This window comes from Xyrauchen texanus, chromosome 31 (genome assembly GCF_025860055.1).
Source record: "Xyrauchen texanus isolate HMW12.3.18 chromosome 31, RBS_HiC_50CHRs, whole genome shotgun sequence".
Classification (NCBI taxonomy): Eukaryota; Metazoa; Chordata; class Actinopteri; order Cypriniformes; family Catostomidae; genus Xyrauchen; species Xyrauchen texanus.
This window is the reverse complement of record NC_068306.1, coordinates 11,961,183-11,975,957: the sequence shown is the minus strand read 5'-3', so window position 1 is coordinate 11,975,957 and position 14,775 is coordinate 11,961,183. Positions and strand designations below refer to the sequence as shown.

Here is a 14,775-nt window from a genome sequence, read left to right as displayed (position 1 = left end):
AAAAGATGCTCCTGATAACACACAAAATGCCTCCAGGACTTTTTCACCATGACTTTTCCTGTTCAAAGACCCTCCCTTTTTTGTCCTCCATTGTGAATTTATATTGTTTTTATGCAAATAGAAAAGCACAATAGATCAGACTCTGTATATGACCTAAATAATGTCCTTGTGCTCTTTCCTATCTTCGACTGGCTAATCAAAAGAGAAAGGGGGATATAATTACTAATAATTGCATATTTGGACCGAGTACTACCGTTATTGATTAACTGTGAGGTTGATATGGGAACAGGTTGAAATGCATCATAGCACTGACTTGCTAGGCAATCACACACCTTTTCCTGTGTGGCTCTCTCTGTACTGCAACCACAAAGAGAGTTGATAGGAGAGATTGTGGACGTAATGAGGAGAAGAGGTAGAAAGGAGGAAAGAGAATTGAAAGACACAGGAAGGGCAAAGGTGGAAAGAAAGGGATGAAAGAGGAAGGTGGTATCGCTGTAAATTACCTTTTTGGTTTGAGAAGTGTCACTTTGTATCTCTGTGTAAAAAGGGTGTCAGGATGTCGCTGCCGGGAGGCTTTGATCCCCCTAGGCATACGGTATCCATGGTCATCTGTATTCAGACACCAGTTTTCGAAAAGGACACATGCACTTAACATTCGTACCAGCCCACAGTGTGTGTCTATAGTGTGTGTGTGTGTGTGTGTGTGTGTGTGTGTGTGTGTGTGTGTGTGTGTGTGTGTGTGTGTGTGTGTGTGTGTGTGTGTGTAGAGATATAATGGGCAGGTTGAAAAGAAAGACCATATTTGCATTTCCTGAAGGAAATAATGAAAATACATTTTAGGTCTTAGGCTTTGGTTCTATGTAAACGAGTTTTGCCATTGCTATCATACAATGAAAAGAAATGGCTAACTTTCTGCCTAATATATCCTTTTGTGTTCCATTTATGAAAGAAAGTTTAACAGGTTTGGAACAACATTGGGGGAGTAAATGGTTTATATATATATATATATATATATATATATATATATATATATATATATATATATATATATATATATATATATATTTTTTTCGGAGGACAATCCCTTAAAGCGTTCCTTCTGGCTGAATTAATTGCAGAAGTTTTAAAGGGGGTTAGAACAAACATCTAACCAGAATGTTTGAAAAATATCGATACAGTGCTGCCTTGCAAGCACAATAAATATGTATAAGATGGTATAAATCTAGTGTATACATTAAAGAAAAAGAAATAGAAGATAGAGAATAAATAAAATACTGCATGGATAAAAGAGAAGAGGATGTAAAACAAGGATGAAAAGAAAAAGGGCAAGGTGACCCACCTGAAGAACAGGGTTTTACAAGGCCCTCTGCAGTTAATCAAGGTTTATGCACAAAACAACCGCCTCCAAAAAAAGCTGAAGCCTTGCATGGGCACTTACAGCACTTAATATGGCAGGGCTGATTATTGAATGCAGAGGGAGTGACATGCTAAAGGACACTGATAGATAATGTGTGTGCTCATATCTGTAGGCTATGAGCTTTTGAAGTAAGCTGCTCATTTTGCATACCAAAGAGTTGTAACTTTCCAATGCTTCGCACAACAGTAATACGTTTTTTTTTGCGATAAGTGCACATTCAGCCGTAAATAACCTCTGATACTGTATGCTGACATAAACTTCAAATTTTTATCTGCAAACACACAAATTAGTCACTTCCTATGTAACAACATTGTAATTACTGTTAATAACATTTACAAAAATTCCTCATATTGGTTGCAGTAAAATGCATACATTTAAAAACATAACATAACATTTTACATAAATGGGTATGAATGATGTTCAGTGGCCATGTAACAAGTTTTTTTTTTTGTCCTGCAATTCGACTGGGAAAATGTTCCATCATTTGACCTGGCATGTAGATTAATAATCACATAAATGCCTCATTATGTTTCATCAGTATACATTAAAACCACCCTTAAAACACTTAATAATTGGGTAAGTAATTGTACATAGCTTGGTAGAGGGAGTTTTGATTAATTGTAGGTAAGTAAGGAATAAGATGTGCTTGCTTAGGGGACACACACAGAAAATTGTGTGATGTCCAAAAGTTGTTTGGTTCGTAATTAAGAAAGAACGTATTTTTGATTCAGAAATATTAAAAACTGCAAGTTTTAGCATAGCAAGCTGACAGAAACTCAGTTTATGATAGTGGCATTTATTTTAGTTGAAAGTCATTTCTAATGGCATAGAGTGGGTTCAAGTCTGCTTGTATTTTATGTTTCTGGCTAGTTTAGCACTCACGCAGCTTATGAAAATGAGATGAGTCAAACAGTGCTATGGGTTCACAACTTTTCTGTGACTGTGAGGGGTCTCTCTGTCGGATGCAAATGCTTTTCTTTACCCACTGCAATGTTACAATTACTCTGCCTCAAAAGTTTCTTACAGACATTTTTTGCCCATTTGCAGGCCTGAATTTCTTGCTGGGTGACCTTGTGGAACTTTTGCTGAGTTAGGCACTTATATCCATTGCTTAATGTTACATTTATCTATGTCTGAAGAGAGACTTGCGTTGTTTAAAGCCAACCGCCCCTTGCCAACTCGTAGCATTTTAGAGCTAATTAAATTCTGCAGATTGACATTTCCCTTTTGGGACAAGAACTGTAGTGGCAATGGGGGGGCGCAACTCATCATCATTAGCAATGTAAACTAAAGTTGACAACACAATAAACTTGCAAAACAAGAACATTAAAGCAGTTGTATGGAGTTTTTGTTTTCATTCTATTGTCCACTCTAATATTAGTAAAGGGGTTTGCACCAAAAACAGTCATAATTTATTTTTATATGACCACGTTTCACTATCTGTCTGACCCTTAAGGCAGTCGCACACCAGATGAGAAGCACCATGCTGCGTCAAGGCTAGGACACGGCACAGGTATCAAACACAGAACACGTCGATGCGGTTCACGTGGTAACCAGTAAACACAAATGTTAGCAATCTTTTCCCCTTTTTAAAGAATGAACAAGGCTAGAGTAAATAATATACAGTTGAAGTCAGAAGTTTACATACACCATAGCCAAATACATTTAAACTCACAATTTTCATAATTCTTGACATTTAATCGTAGAAAATATTCCTTGTCTTAGTTCAGTTTGGAACATTAATTTATTGTAAGAATGTGAAATGTCTGAATAATAGTAGAGAGAGTGAATTTTTTTTTTTCAGCTTTTATTTCTTTCATTACATTCCCAGTGGGTCAGAAGTTTACATAAACTGTCCTCCAGACAGAACTGGTGTAACTGAGTCAGGTTTGTAGGCCTCCTTCAGATCAGATTGAGGTCAGGGCTTGACTTTGTTGTCCTTAAGTCATTTTGCCAAAATTTTGGATGTATGCTTGGGGTCATTGTCCATTTGGAAGACCCATTTGCAGCCGAGCTTTAACTTCCTGGCTGATTTCTTGAGATTGCTTCAATATTTCCACATCATTTTCCTTCCTCTTGATGCCATCTATTTTGTGAAGTGCACCAGTCCCTCATGCAGCAAAGCACCCCCACAAAATGATGCTGCCACCTCATGCTCTTGGGATGGTGTTCTTCGGCTTGCAAGCCTCACTCTTTTTCCTCACAATGGTCATTATGGTCAAACAGTTAAATTTTTGTTTCAATAGACCAGAGGACATTTCTCCAAAAAGTAAGATCTTTGTCCCCATGTGCACTTGCAAACTGTAGTCTGGCTTTTTGTATGGCAGTTTTGGAGCAGTGGCTTCTTCCTTGCTGAGCAGCTTTTCAGGTTACGTCGATTTTACCTGTTTCCTCCAGCATCTTTGCAAGGTTCTTTGCTGTTGTTCTGGGATTGATTTGCGCTTTTTGCACCAAACTACATTAATGTCTAGGAGACAGAATGTGTCGCCTTCCTGAGCGGTATGATGGTTGCGTGGTCCAACGGTGTTTATACTTGAGTACTATTGTTTGTACAGATGAACATGTTTTCTTCAAGCATTTGAAAATTGCTCCCAAGGATGAACCAGACTTGTGGAAGCCCACAATTCATTTTCGGAAATCTTGGCTGATTTCTTTACATTTTTCCATGATGTCAAGCAAAGTGGCACTGAGTTTGAAGGTAAGCCATAAAAATACATCCACAGGTACACCTCAAATTCAGAACAGCTCCTATCAGAAGCTAATTGGCTTATTGCCTAAAGTCTTGACATCATTTTCTAGAATTTTCCAAGCTGCTTAAAGGCACAGTTAACTTAGTGTATGTAAACTTCTGACCCACTGGGATTGTGATATATTCAATTATAAGTGAAACAATCTGTCCGTGAACAATTGTTGGAAGAATTACTAGTGTCATGCACAAAGTAGATGTCCTAAATGACTTGCCAAAACTATAGTTTGCTAATATGAAATCTGTGGAGTGGTTACAAAATGTATTTTAATGATTTAAACCTAAGTGTATGTAAACATCTGACTTCAACTGTATGTCCACTGATAACTATTTGGGTCAAATTTAATGGAAAATATTCGAGTTGCGCTCCATGGCGCGGCAGAAATTTGAGCACCCTCCGAAGTTGTAGATGAGCACCACTGACAGACACCAAGTGGCGGCGGCAGTGTACATACATTCATAGAAAACAATTGTTTAGAATTTTAGAACACACCATGTCGTCCGCCAGAAGCATCCGGTGTGATACCCCCTTTAGAATGAAAAGGGCTGTTGATTCCACTGTACACTTAACCTTCTGAGACCCCTGCATGCATTTTCCATTTCCCATTTTGATTTGTAACTAGTAGCATCTAATAAATAATAAAATAAACAATTCTTGAGCAAAAAGTTTTCCTAAAAATTGATAGCATAAAAATAGTTTATTATGTGTCCAGGAGTGTTGATTATTCATGATTTTGAGATGTTATAGACATTAAAGCTGATTTTCTATAAAGCTGAATAAATAATTCTGATTAAAAGTAATGACCAGCATAATCCAATCAATGCCAACCATGTTAAAATACAATTTTGCATTATAAAATTCTGAATCTATGTACTGATTATCACGTATGTCTGCTAAACATGTTGAGTGGTCCAAACATCATCTGCAGCCTGAAACTGAAAATTTGTATTGGATTGAATGCATGGAGCTGCATAGAAAGCTTTAGGATGCACCCTTGCTTCCTTGCTCCCTATATAGTGAATGACTTAACCTTCAGTGTGCTGTCTGTTTGCGCTGGTCTCAGAACAGTTCGAAATGCACCTTATTTTCATCTTAACTCCATATAAAGCCTCTGAAAGAAAACAATTTCAGCATTTGCGTAAATGCATTTAGTTTCAATGTGAAAATGCACTGTAAATATATAGGCATGCATTCACTAATGTTAATTAATAGAACTGTAATGTTTAGCGAAATAAAATATAAAAAAAATTATATTCAAATTAAGCGAAATGACCCACAGATGTGTTAATGTTGGAAATTATTCAAAATTCCGAACATGTTTTTTAAACTTTTGCGTTCCTAATTTCCACATATGTGTACTTCATGTTTATCAGTGAGCTGACGTGCAAAAAAATCTATGGATTTTTTAAAACAGAATATCAAACTAAACTACTACTCTTTACAACCAAACCGGTTTCTTACCAGAGGTACTATTGTTGGCGCTGTGCCTGTAGGAACAGGGGAGTACTTTTTTAGATCTTATGTTAAACGGATCTTTGTAGTACACTGAACTATTTCCTTTCAAATGAAGAAGGAAAATTCAGCAGCCATATCACCCTGCAGCTTTTGCCTGGTTGCCAACTAAAGCTAAGCAGGGTTGAGCCAGAACCTGGATGGGAGACCTCCTGGGGAAAACTAAGTTTGCTGCTGGAAGTGGAATTATGGAGCCAGCAGGGTGTGTGCTCAGCTTGTGGTTTGTGTGGGTCCTAATGCCCCAGTGTAGTGACGAGGACACTATACTGTAAAAAAAAAAAAAAAGAAAAAGCACCGTCTTTCGGATGAGGTGTTAAACCGAGGTCCTGGCTCTCTGTGGTCATTCAAAAAATCCCAGGGCACTTCTCGTAAAGAGTAGGGGTATAACCCCGGTGTCCTAGCTAAATGCCCCCCATTGGCCCTTATCTACCATGGCCTCCTAATAATCTCCATCCCTGAATTGGCTACATCACTCTACTCTCCTCTCCACCAACAGAGAGTGTGTGGTGGGTGTTCTGGCGCACTATGGCTGCCATCGCACCATCCAGGTGGATGCTGCACACTGGTGGTTGTTAAGGAAATTCCCCCTATACTATGTAAAGCACTTTGAGTGCCTAGAAATGCGCTATATAAATGTAAGGAATTATTAATTATTATTCATGTAAAATTTGATTATATGAAACCATTTTGAAAATGTTTCAGAACATCTTTGATGTAAATAAAACCTGTTAGGACAAAAAATCCCAGAAGAGCTTTTCTGACTGTAAATTACAATTTCTTTCCAGCCAGATCTTCTTCTATATTATTACGGAACACAATGGCAAGGTAACTTACAATACTTGAGCAGGCTGTTTTTATGTTTGCTTTGGTCTGCATAAAAGAAGGTTTTCTTATCACTGAGAGCTTATCTCCTGTGAGTCATTAGCACATCAACTACAGACTGCTCTGCTCAGTCACTGTTCTGCAAGAGGAGTAAAAATCTATCAGCACTCTGGTAGAGACGTGCTCTTCGCAGGATATAATGTAGAGTGGAAATGGCGCTCCAATTTCAACGTAGGCTGCATTTAAGATGGACATGGTGGTAATACAGTGTGCCAATGCTTGAGTCTGTCTTAGAAAAAATTTGAGGGAGAAAAAAATGTGGTGCTCTTTTGAAAAGCTTAATCACCCTTGTCAATGTCTATGGTCAGCATATTAAAACTCCAGCTCGCTTGTGGCCGATAATGAAGATTATGGAGCTTTAGTGGACAGAAGCTCCCATACCCAAACATTTATCATTTTAAATAATGTGACTAAGGTGACACTGATCTTGATCATCTAATTATTTAGCTTAATGCCTTTGGCCTTATGTTTCAGAAGACTCAGGTAATGTTACAACATAAATGTGATTAATTTGTTTTTAATTCATTTTGATGGAGCAGAATGAGATTAAAACAAAATGCTCACGTTTTAGTAATTAGACATAGTCAGTGTGTGTGTGTGTGTGTGTGTGTGTGTGTGTATATATATATATATGGATTTGTCAAAAAATGGCACAAGAAAAAGAGGATGTGTTTTTTATTACATCACAGTACATGAAACACATACCCACACACATTCTCACACATACAGTGCATTCATGACATGGATCAGCTTCTGGATTTATCTCAGCTGCAGTGGTTGGGCTCAGCAGGATTTTAGAAGCAGTTTGTTCTCCAGCTGAAGATGAATTTGAGTTTAGCAGTAAGCTGACCTCAAAGTATTAGTGCCTAACTGAGGGAGTCTATGAAATCAATGGATTTTCAGAATAAAAAGAAGGGAAAAGGAATTCAACTCTATGGTTGACATAAATCATACTCTAAAGCTTACTCTCTTGAACTCTGACATTGGTGAGGGTAATATATTATTTCAGGAGAGCACAAAATTGTAACTTGCTGCTGTTGCAGAACAAAAGACTCTGGAGCCTATCTGTGGCTACGAGTTTTGAACTACACAAACAGTCAAAAGTTTGGACACACCTTCTCATTCTTTATTAGGGATGGGAATCAAAAGGATTTTAATGATTCTGGTTTTGATTCCAGTTCCTTAGCAGAACTCAATTAACCATTCTTTTAGTACTTTTTTGGAAGAAATATTTGGAAATTCACTCTAAACTGGATGCAAATTAGGGGAACATAGATACAATTTATAAATTATTTATCTGCAAATCTAATTTCAAGCAATTAAACCTAAGCCCATCCAGTGGTGATTTTTCCTCCGAAATAATGTGAAAATAAATGGTCTGCCATATAATGCAGCGAAAATGCATTAGTTCCTCTTGGAGTGCTCTACAGTGAAGGTTATCTAATTGTTTCAACATTTCAACATGCTTGAATAGAACAAAAAATAATAAGTGCAAGAATAGTTTAGGTCAGAGCTGACTTGTTCAGCGTTCACTCTTCTAACACACTGTATCTGTCTGTATTGATTGAGCTCAGTTCAAAGGCTTGTGTCTTTTGACTGTTTGATAACATAGACACTAGTGCTGCTTGGCTGCACCTGCAAACCAGACAGCCAGCAAACATCTCCACCCATCGAGACCATTGACTGTTCAGCATGACTGCTAATTCAGCTGGAAACATTCAAATAAAAAAAAGGCTGAGAGAATAGATTGATAGAAAGCTCATGGATTGCTTTTTGTAATTCAATGCCAAAAGACTAAAATGCTTAGCATGAACCAGTGTTTCCTGGACCGCTTTCCAGCAGTGGCACTACGCCACTACTGAATCTCTAGTGTCACGGCAAAAGAATGATATCCAAGTTGAGAGCTTGCAGTCTGAAATTAATGTGATGAGATAAAAAGAGGGTGTGCCACGAAACGAAGCAAACATGTCTTTCTATTGCATTGCATGGGGCTGAGTGATCAATCGAAATAGGGTCGGAAACTAAGATATGACCTTGTGGATTTAATTAAACTGTCTGCACACACTGCTCTTGTGTAGCTCTGCCTTGAGCACACATGAGCCATTTTAGTGCTCACTCCACAAATTTCATATCTTATGGAAACAGATGTGTTGCATTCAGTTCATAACATGCTCTAAGTGTGTTGTTTACAGTGCTGCAAAGTAACTTAATTTGGCCGATACTATTTACACAAATCTAGAATAACCCAAAACGTTTTTTTGGGTTATTCTAGTTGAATGAGGTGCTCATTCAAAGTCTGTATTTGCACTCAGGGCTGTATGTGCGACAGTTTTGGTCGCATTTGCGATTAAAAATGATGTGCAAATTGAATTTTCTACTCATTCGCACGTGTGCGTTCAGTTACGTTTCGAGCGTTTGTATAATCCACAAATAACGCCTATTAACAGCGTTGCAACAAAGAACATGTATAAAGAGTCTGATGTCTTCTTTGCGCTTAAACTAGCCACGTTTTTAGGGTTGAGGTATAATCGTTACTGGGGGCATGCTGGGGCTAGGTGTGTTTAAATCTACCATTTATATAAGCTGCATTGTACAGTGCAAAACATAAAATGAGCATACCTGATCAACACTCCCGTTTTTCCCAGGAGTCTCCCATATTTCACACCCATCTTCTGCCCCCCTCCCATTTTGTTATTTCTCTTTTTTGTACGGCCCAAACCTAGTTATATGAATAAACACATCAATATATTATTCCAAGGTTGTCCAGTTGTCAGATCTTGTATAGAAGCGCATCCTATTCACACAATCGACATGTCATACAAATGTTGTATTTGTGACCTCAACCTGGCAACCAACAACCAAGTTGCGCAGTTGATATCTGCGCAGGTTGTAGACGCGGGAAGCTGAATGAAGCATCACTGGTAGATGGGAGGAGAAGACTGTGGTGCTACGGCGAAAAAACGCATTATTGCCAACTTAGCGACTTTGTCGCTATTTTTAGCAACTTTTCAGACCCCTTTAGCGACATTTTTTTAAAAAACGACTAGCAACAAATCTAGCGACTTTTTGGACAAACCTTAGCAACTTTCCAAATTCCAAATATCGCCAGTACTGCAAGCGTGAGGTCTTCCCCGCTGCGTCTGCTCTGTTCAGTGAGCGGCTGAGAGGAGAAGCACGTTCCGTTGACTGCACGCCAGCGGACATAGACATGAATGAGCTGCGCATGTGCACGCTGTGTTAGCAGGAACCGATCAGTGATCACATAGCAGCTGCCTTCTCCTTTGTTTTAATTCAAAACATTTAATTTGACCGTTTTTTCTTGGCATGCGCTTATATTCACTACTAATCAGAGTTTTAGTTCATTCCGGTTCGGTTTCTGAACTCTCCAACTTCAGATCGTATATTTACAGACTCTATACATTTTACTTATCCAAACACAACAATAAACCTTCTTCAAACTCATAAACATGTAACGTTAGCTAAGTTCCGTTCCGTACCGTTGTCTAACAGAAAATATGTAATTGAGAACCGTTTTACTGGACATTCGGCTATATACTTATATAAGTATGAGCATGGTTTAGGGGAGATAACCGTTATTATAAACTGAAGTAGGCTACAGTACCGACAAGTTAGGCAGAATGCAAATACGACGCGATGACGTCATTAATATGCTAATGACGCCATCTGGCGACATTTAGCTACTTTTCGAGCAGGCTTTATCTACTTTCCATTGAAAATAGTTGGCAACACTGAAAAAACGAACTATACTTGTAAATGTAACAATTGCTAGACAGAAGAATTACATTTATTTTTGCGCAGCCATATCGACAATGCCCACGCCTTTTTCAAAGTGTGTCGCACTGATTTTAATATCAGACACGGTGGGGAAAATGACGTTACTCAGGTATGAATGAACGATGGTGAAACTTAGCAAAAGAGAAAATTAACTCTGCATGTTACTCTATACAGGTCCTTCTCAAAAAATTAGCATATTGTGATAAAGGTCATTATTTTCCATAATGTAATGATAAAAATTAAACTTTCATATATTTTAGATTCATTGCACACCAACTGAAATATTTCAGGTCTTTTATTGTTTTAATACTGATGATTTTGGCATACAGCTCATGAAAACCCAAAATTCCTATCTCAAAAAATTAGCATATCATGAAAACGGTCTCTAAACGAGCTATTAACCTAATCATCTGAATCAACTAATTAACTCTAAACACCTGCAAAACTGAGGCTTTTAAAAACTCCCAGCCTGTTTCATTACTCAAAACCGCAATCATGGGTAAGACTGCCGACCTGACTGCTGTCCAGAAGGCCATCAATGAAAGACATTTCTGAACAAATAGGCTGTTCCCAGAGTGCTGTATCAAGGCACCTCAGTGGGAAGTCTGTGGGAAGGAAAAAGTGTGGCAAAAAACGCTGCACAACGAGAAGAGGTGACTGGACCCTGAGGAAGATTATGGAGAAGGACCGATTCCAGACCTTGGGGGACCTGCGGAAGCAGTGGACTGAGTCTGGAGTAGAAACATCCCCGCATTCCCAAGGTCAAGCCACTTTTGAACCAGAAACAGCGGCAGAAGCGCCTGACCTGGGCTACAGAGAAGCAGCACTGGACTGTTGCTCAGTGGTCCAAAGTACTTTTTTCGGATGAAAGCAAATTTTGCATGTCATTCGGAAATCAAGGTGCCAGAGTCTGGAGGAAGACTGGGGAGAAGGAAATGCCAAAATGCCTGAAGTCCAGTGTCAAGTACCCACAGTCAGTGATGGTCTGGGGTGCCATGTCAGCTGCTGGTGTTGGTCCACTGTGTTTTATCAAGGGCAGGGTCAATGCAGCTAGCTATCAGGAGATTTTGGAGCACTTCATGCTTCCATCTGCTGAAAAGCTTTATGGAGATGAAGATTTCATTTTTCAGCACGACCTGGGACCTGCTCACAGTGCCAAAACCACTGGTAAATGGTTTACTGACCATGGTATTACTGTGCTCAATTGGCCTGCCAACTCTCCTGACCTGAACCCCATAGAGACTCTGTGGGATATTGTGAAGAGAAAGTTGAGAGACGCAAGACCCAACACTCTGGATGAGCTTAAGGCCGCTATCGAAGCATCCTGGGCCTCCATAACATCTCAGCAGTGCCACAGGCTGATTGCCTCCATGCCACGCCGCATTGAAGCAGTCATTTCTGCAAAAGGATTCCCGACCAAGTATTGAGTGCATAACTGAACATAATTATTTGAAGGTTGACTTTTTTTTGGTATTAAAAACACTTCTTTTATTGGTCGGATGAAATATGCTAATTCTTTGAGATTTTGGGTTTTCATGAGCTGTATGCCAAAATCATCAGTATTAAAACAATAAAAGACCTGAAATATTTCAGTTGGTGTGCAATGAATCTAAAATATATGAAAGTTTAATTTGTATCATTACATTATGGAAAATAATGACCTTTATCACAATATGCTAATTTTTTGAGAAGGACCTGTACTGTATATAAAGTACTATATATCTCTCATGATTTCAATTTTCTCTATAAACACACACACACAAAAAAGGAGTGACAAGAAAAGGAAATGGAAAAAAAAAACACTCTTTCTTTCTCTCAGGCTGGTTTTTATAAAGGTGTAGCCGGTTCTCAGGTGACTCTGTCCAGTTTGGTGAACCAGAGCAGGGCCATGATGGAGGAACATGCCAGACACCTGCTGACCGAGCCAGAGAGGCAGACCATGGGTTACTACATCCAGGAGTATCGCGATGGCCACATCGGTGTTGAGCAGCTCGTCATGGCCCTCTTTGAGCTGCTCAATACACATGCCAAGGTGTGTGTGTGTGTGTGTGTGTGTGTGTGTGTGTGTGTGTGTGTGTGTGTGTGTGTGTGCGTGTGTGTGTGTGTGTGCGTGTGCGTGTGTGTGTGTAAAAATGTTGTTGCATCTCTAATCTGCCTCTAACAGCATTTTTACTCTGTTTAATTTCTTTCTTTTTTGGAACTCTCTTTGTCCTTTATATTTATGTAGTTTGGCCTGTTACAATTTGAAACACGTTTCTGTCATTTTTCACATTATCATAAATTAATATTTTATTTTTGTAGACTAAAATTAATGAATTTGTTGTGATGAAAAATTTACTAAATTTAAAAACTAAAATGACTCAAATTAAAAACTGTATGGAAATTAACTGTACACTGGCTTACTGGATTATAAAGAATATAAAATATTCCCGTAACAATATCTATCACACATGAAATCAGTTTATCTCAGTTTTTCTTCACAGCAATGATATTAAATGGAGAGCTAATGGAGAATTCATTTAAAGGGGTAGTTCAACCAAAAATAAACATTCTCATCATTCTCAGCATCCCAGATGTGTATGAGTTTCTTTCTTCTGCAGAACACATACAAAGATATTTAGAAGAATACCTTAGCTCTGTAAGTTTATTCAATGCAAGTGAATGGTGACCAAAATTTTGAAGCTCTAAAAAGCACATTGAGGTAGCATAAAAGTAATCCATAATACTCCAGTGGTTTAATCCATATCTTGTGAAGAAATATAATTGTTTGTGGGTGAAACCAGATAAAAATATAACTCCTTTTTCACTATAAATCTTGACATCAGCAGTTTCCTTGGCGATTATGATTTCAAGCTCAATTACACTTCCTTGCTCCACCTTGCATTCTGTTACACTACGAAGTGTAATTGAGCTTGAAATCATGATCGTGCCTAGATACTGCAATGGCAAGATGAACAGTGAAAAGGAGTTACATTTTGGTCTGTTCTCACCCAAAACCGATTGGATCACTTCAGAAGACATGGATTCAACCACTGGAGTTTTATGGATTACTTTTATGCTGCCTTTATGTGCTTTTTTGAGCTTTGTTTTGGGCATGATTCACTAGCATTGTGTGGACCTTCAGAGCTGAGATATTCAACTAAAAATATTCATTTGTGCTTTATAGAAGAAATAAAATAATTGAAATCTGGGTGAGTGAATGATGATAGAATTTTTGGGTGAACCTTTCCTTTAAATTTTCAGATCAGATTCTTCTCCAGAGATTAACACTCAAGTAATCTCACTTGTCTCCTCTAGAGCATCTCAAGAGATCTCAACATTTTACACTGTGCTCAGATTTGCAGAGACAAAGATGTCTGTAACAAAAATCAGGGATCTCAACGTGAACTTGACAAATCTCATCAGTTATATTATGCACATTGTTGTTGCTTTATACGCTTACTTTGTCAAAAATTGTCTCATTTGTTTCTCTTTTTATTTCTCCTAAGGAATTTGAAGATAAATAATTTATATGGGGCAAAGTTGACAATTAAATGAAACATAACTGAGAACACTATTAAGGCTCTTGATCTATGAAAGAACAACCTCTGAGCAATAAAATATTCCTAATAATGAGAGCAGTGATAATTATAATGAAAGTGACTGTGATTGTCTGTTGATATGCATCCAGAATGGCCTCTATAATACATTCATGATCAAATAAAAGCCTCAAAGATCAAAGTAATCAACATAATTTAAAGCTCAGCCATATTTACTCCTCTCTATGTGTGTATGTGCAGTTCTCTCTACTTTCAGAGGTCAGGGGGCTGGTGACCCCTCAGGACGTGGAGAGATTTGACGGGCTGGTGCTGAGACGAGAAATTGAAGCCCTGAAGGCCAGACAGGGAGGCGAAACTGGGTTTCAAGACTCCTTTTCAATGGTGTCATACCCAGACACACTGGCCTCCTCCTCAGCCAGCTACATGACCAACACCACCCTCAGCTCTGCACGGGTAAGAGAGAAAAGAGACTGTTGGTGTTTAGGAAGCCAGTCCTATTCATTTATGAATGAACTATTTCTTCTTTTAAGGGCAATGTCTGCATATATAATTTGAAATGGGAAGTATGGATGGCTGTGTTCTTCTGTGCTTGTGTGTGAATGTGAAGAAAGGAAGGCAGTTTACAAAATTGTTGGACACTTGTGCATATTATTAGGACACAACATGAAGTGTTCTAAAGTTGCCAATGGAAATAAAGTATTTCTCTCTCACCACTATGGACCTGTCTGTCCACCTGTCTTACTTTGTCTAGCTGTGTCTCACTTCAGCTCATCTATGCCTTGTTTTGAAAGTGGCACGGTTTAGAGTTGTGTGGAATAGTCTCAGAGGTGTGAGTGTTGTTCGTGTGACAGATGGAGATGTGTCTCCTGCCAGCTTTTAAAGT

The 14,775-nt window shown here is 38.5% G+C and overlaps 1 protein-coding gene across 1 annotated transcript in view; it reads left to right on the top strand.

The window, feature by feature from the left end:
* Positions 1-14,775, top strand: part of LOC127624592 (whirlin-like) — a 123,558-nt gene that overhangs the window by 89,612 nt on the left and 19,171 nt on the right. The window contains exons 6-7 of the mRNA XM_052099376.1: positions 12,173-12,385; positions 14,133-14,345. Coding sequence (XP_051955336.1) covers positions 12,173-12,385; positions 14,133-14,345 — 426 coding nt within the window. The remainder of the gene's footprint in view (positions 1-12,172; positions 12,386-14,132; positions 14,346-14,775) is intronic.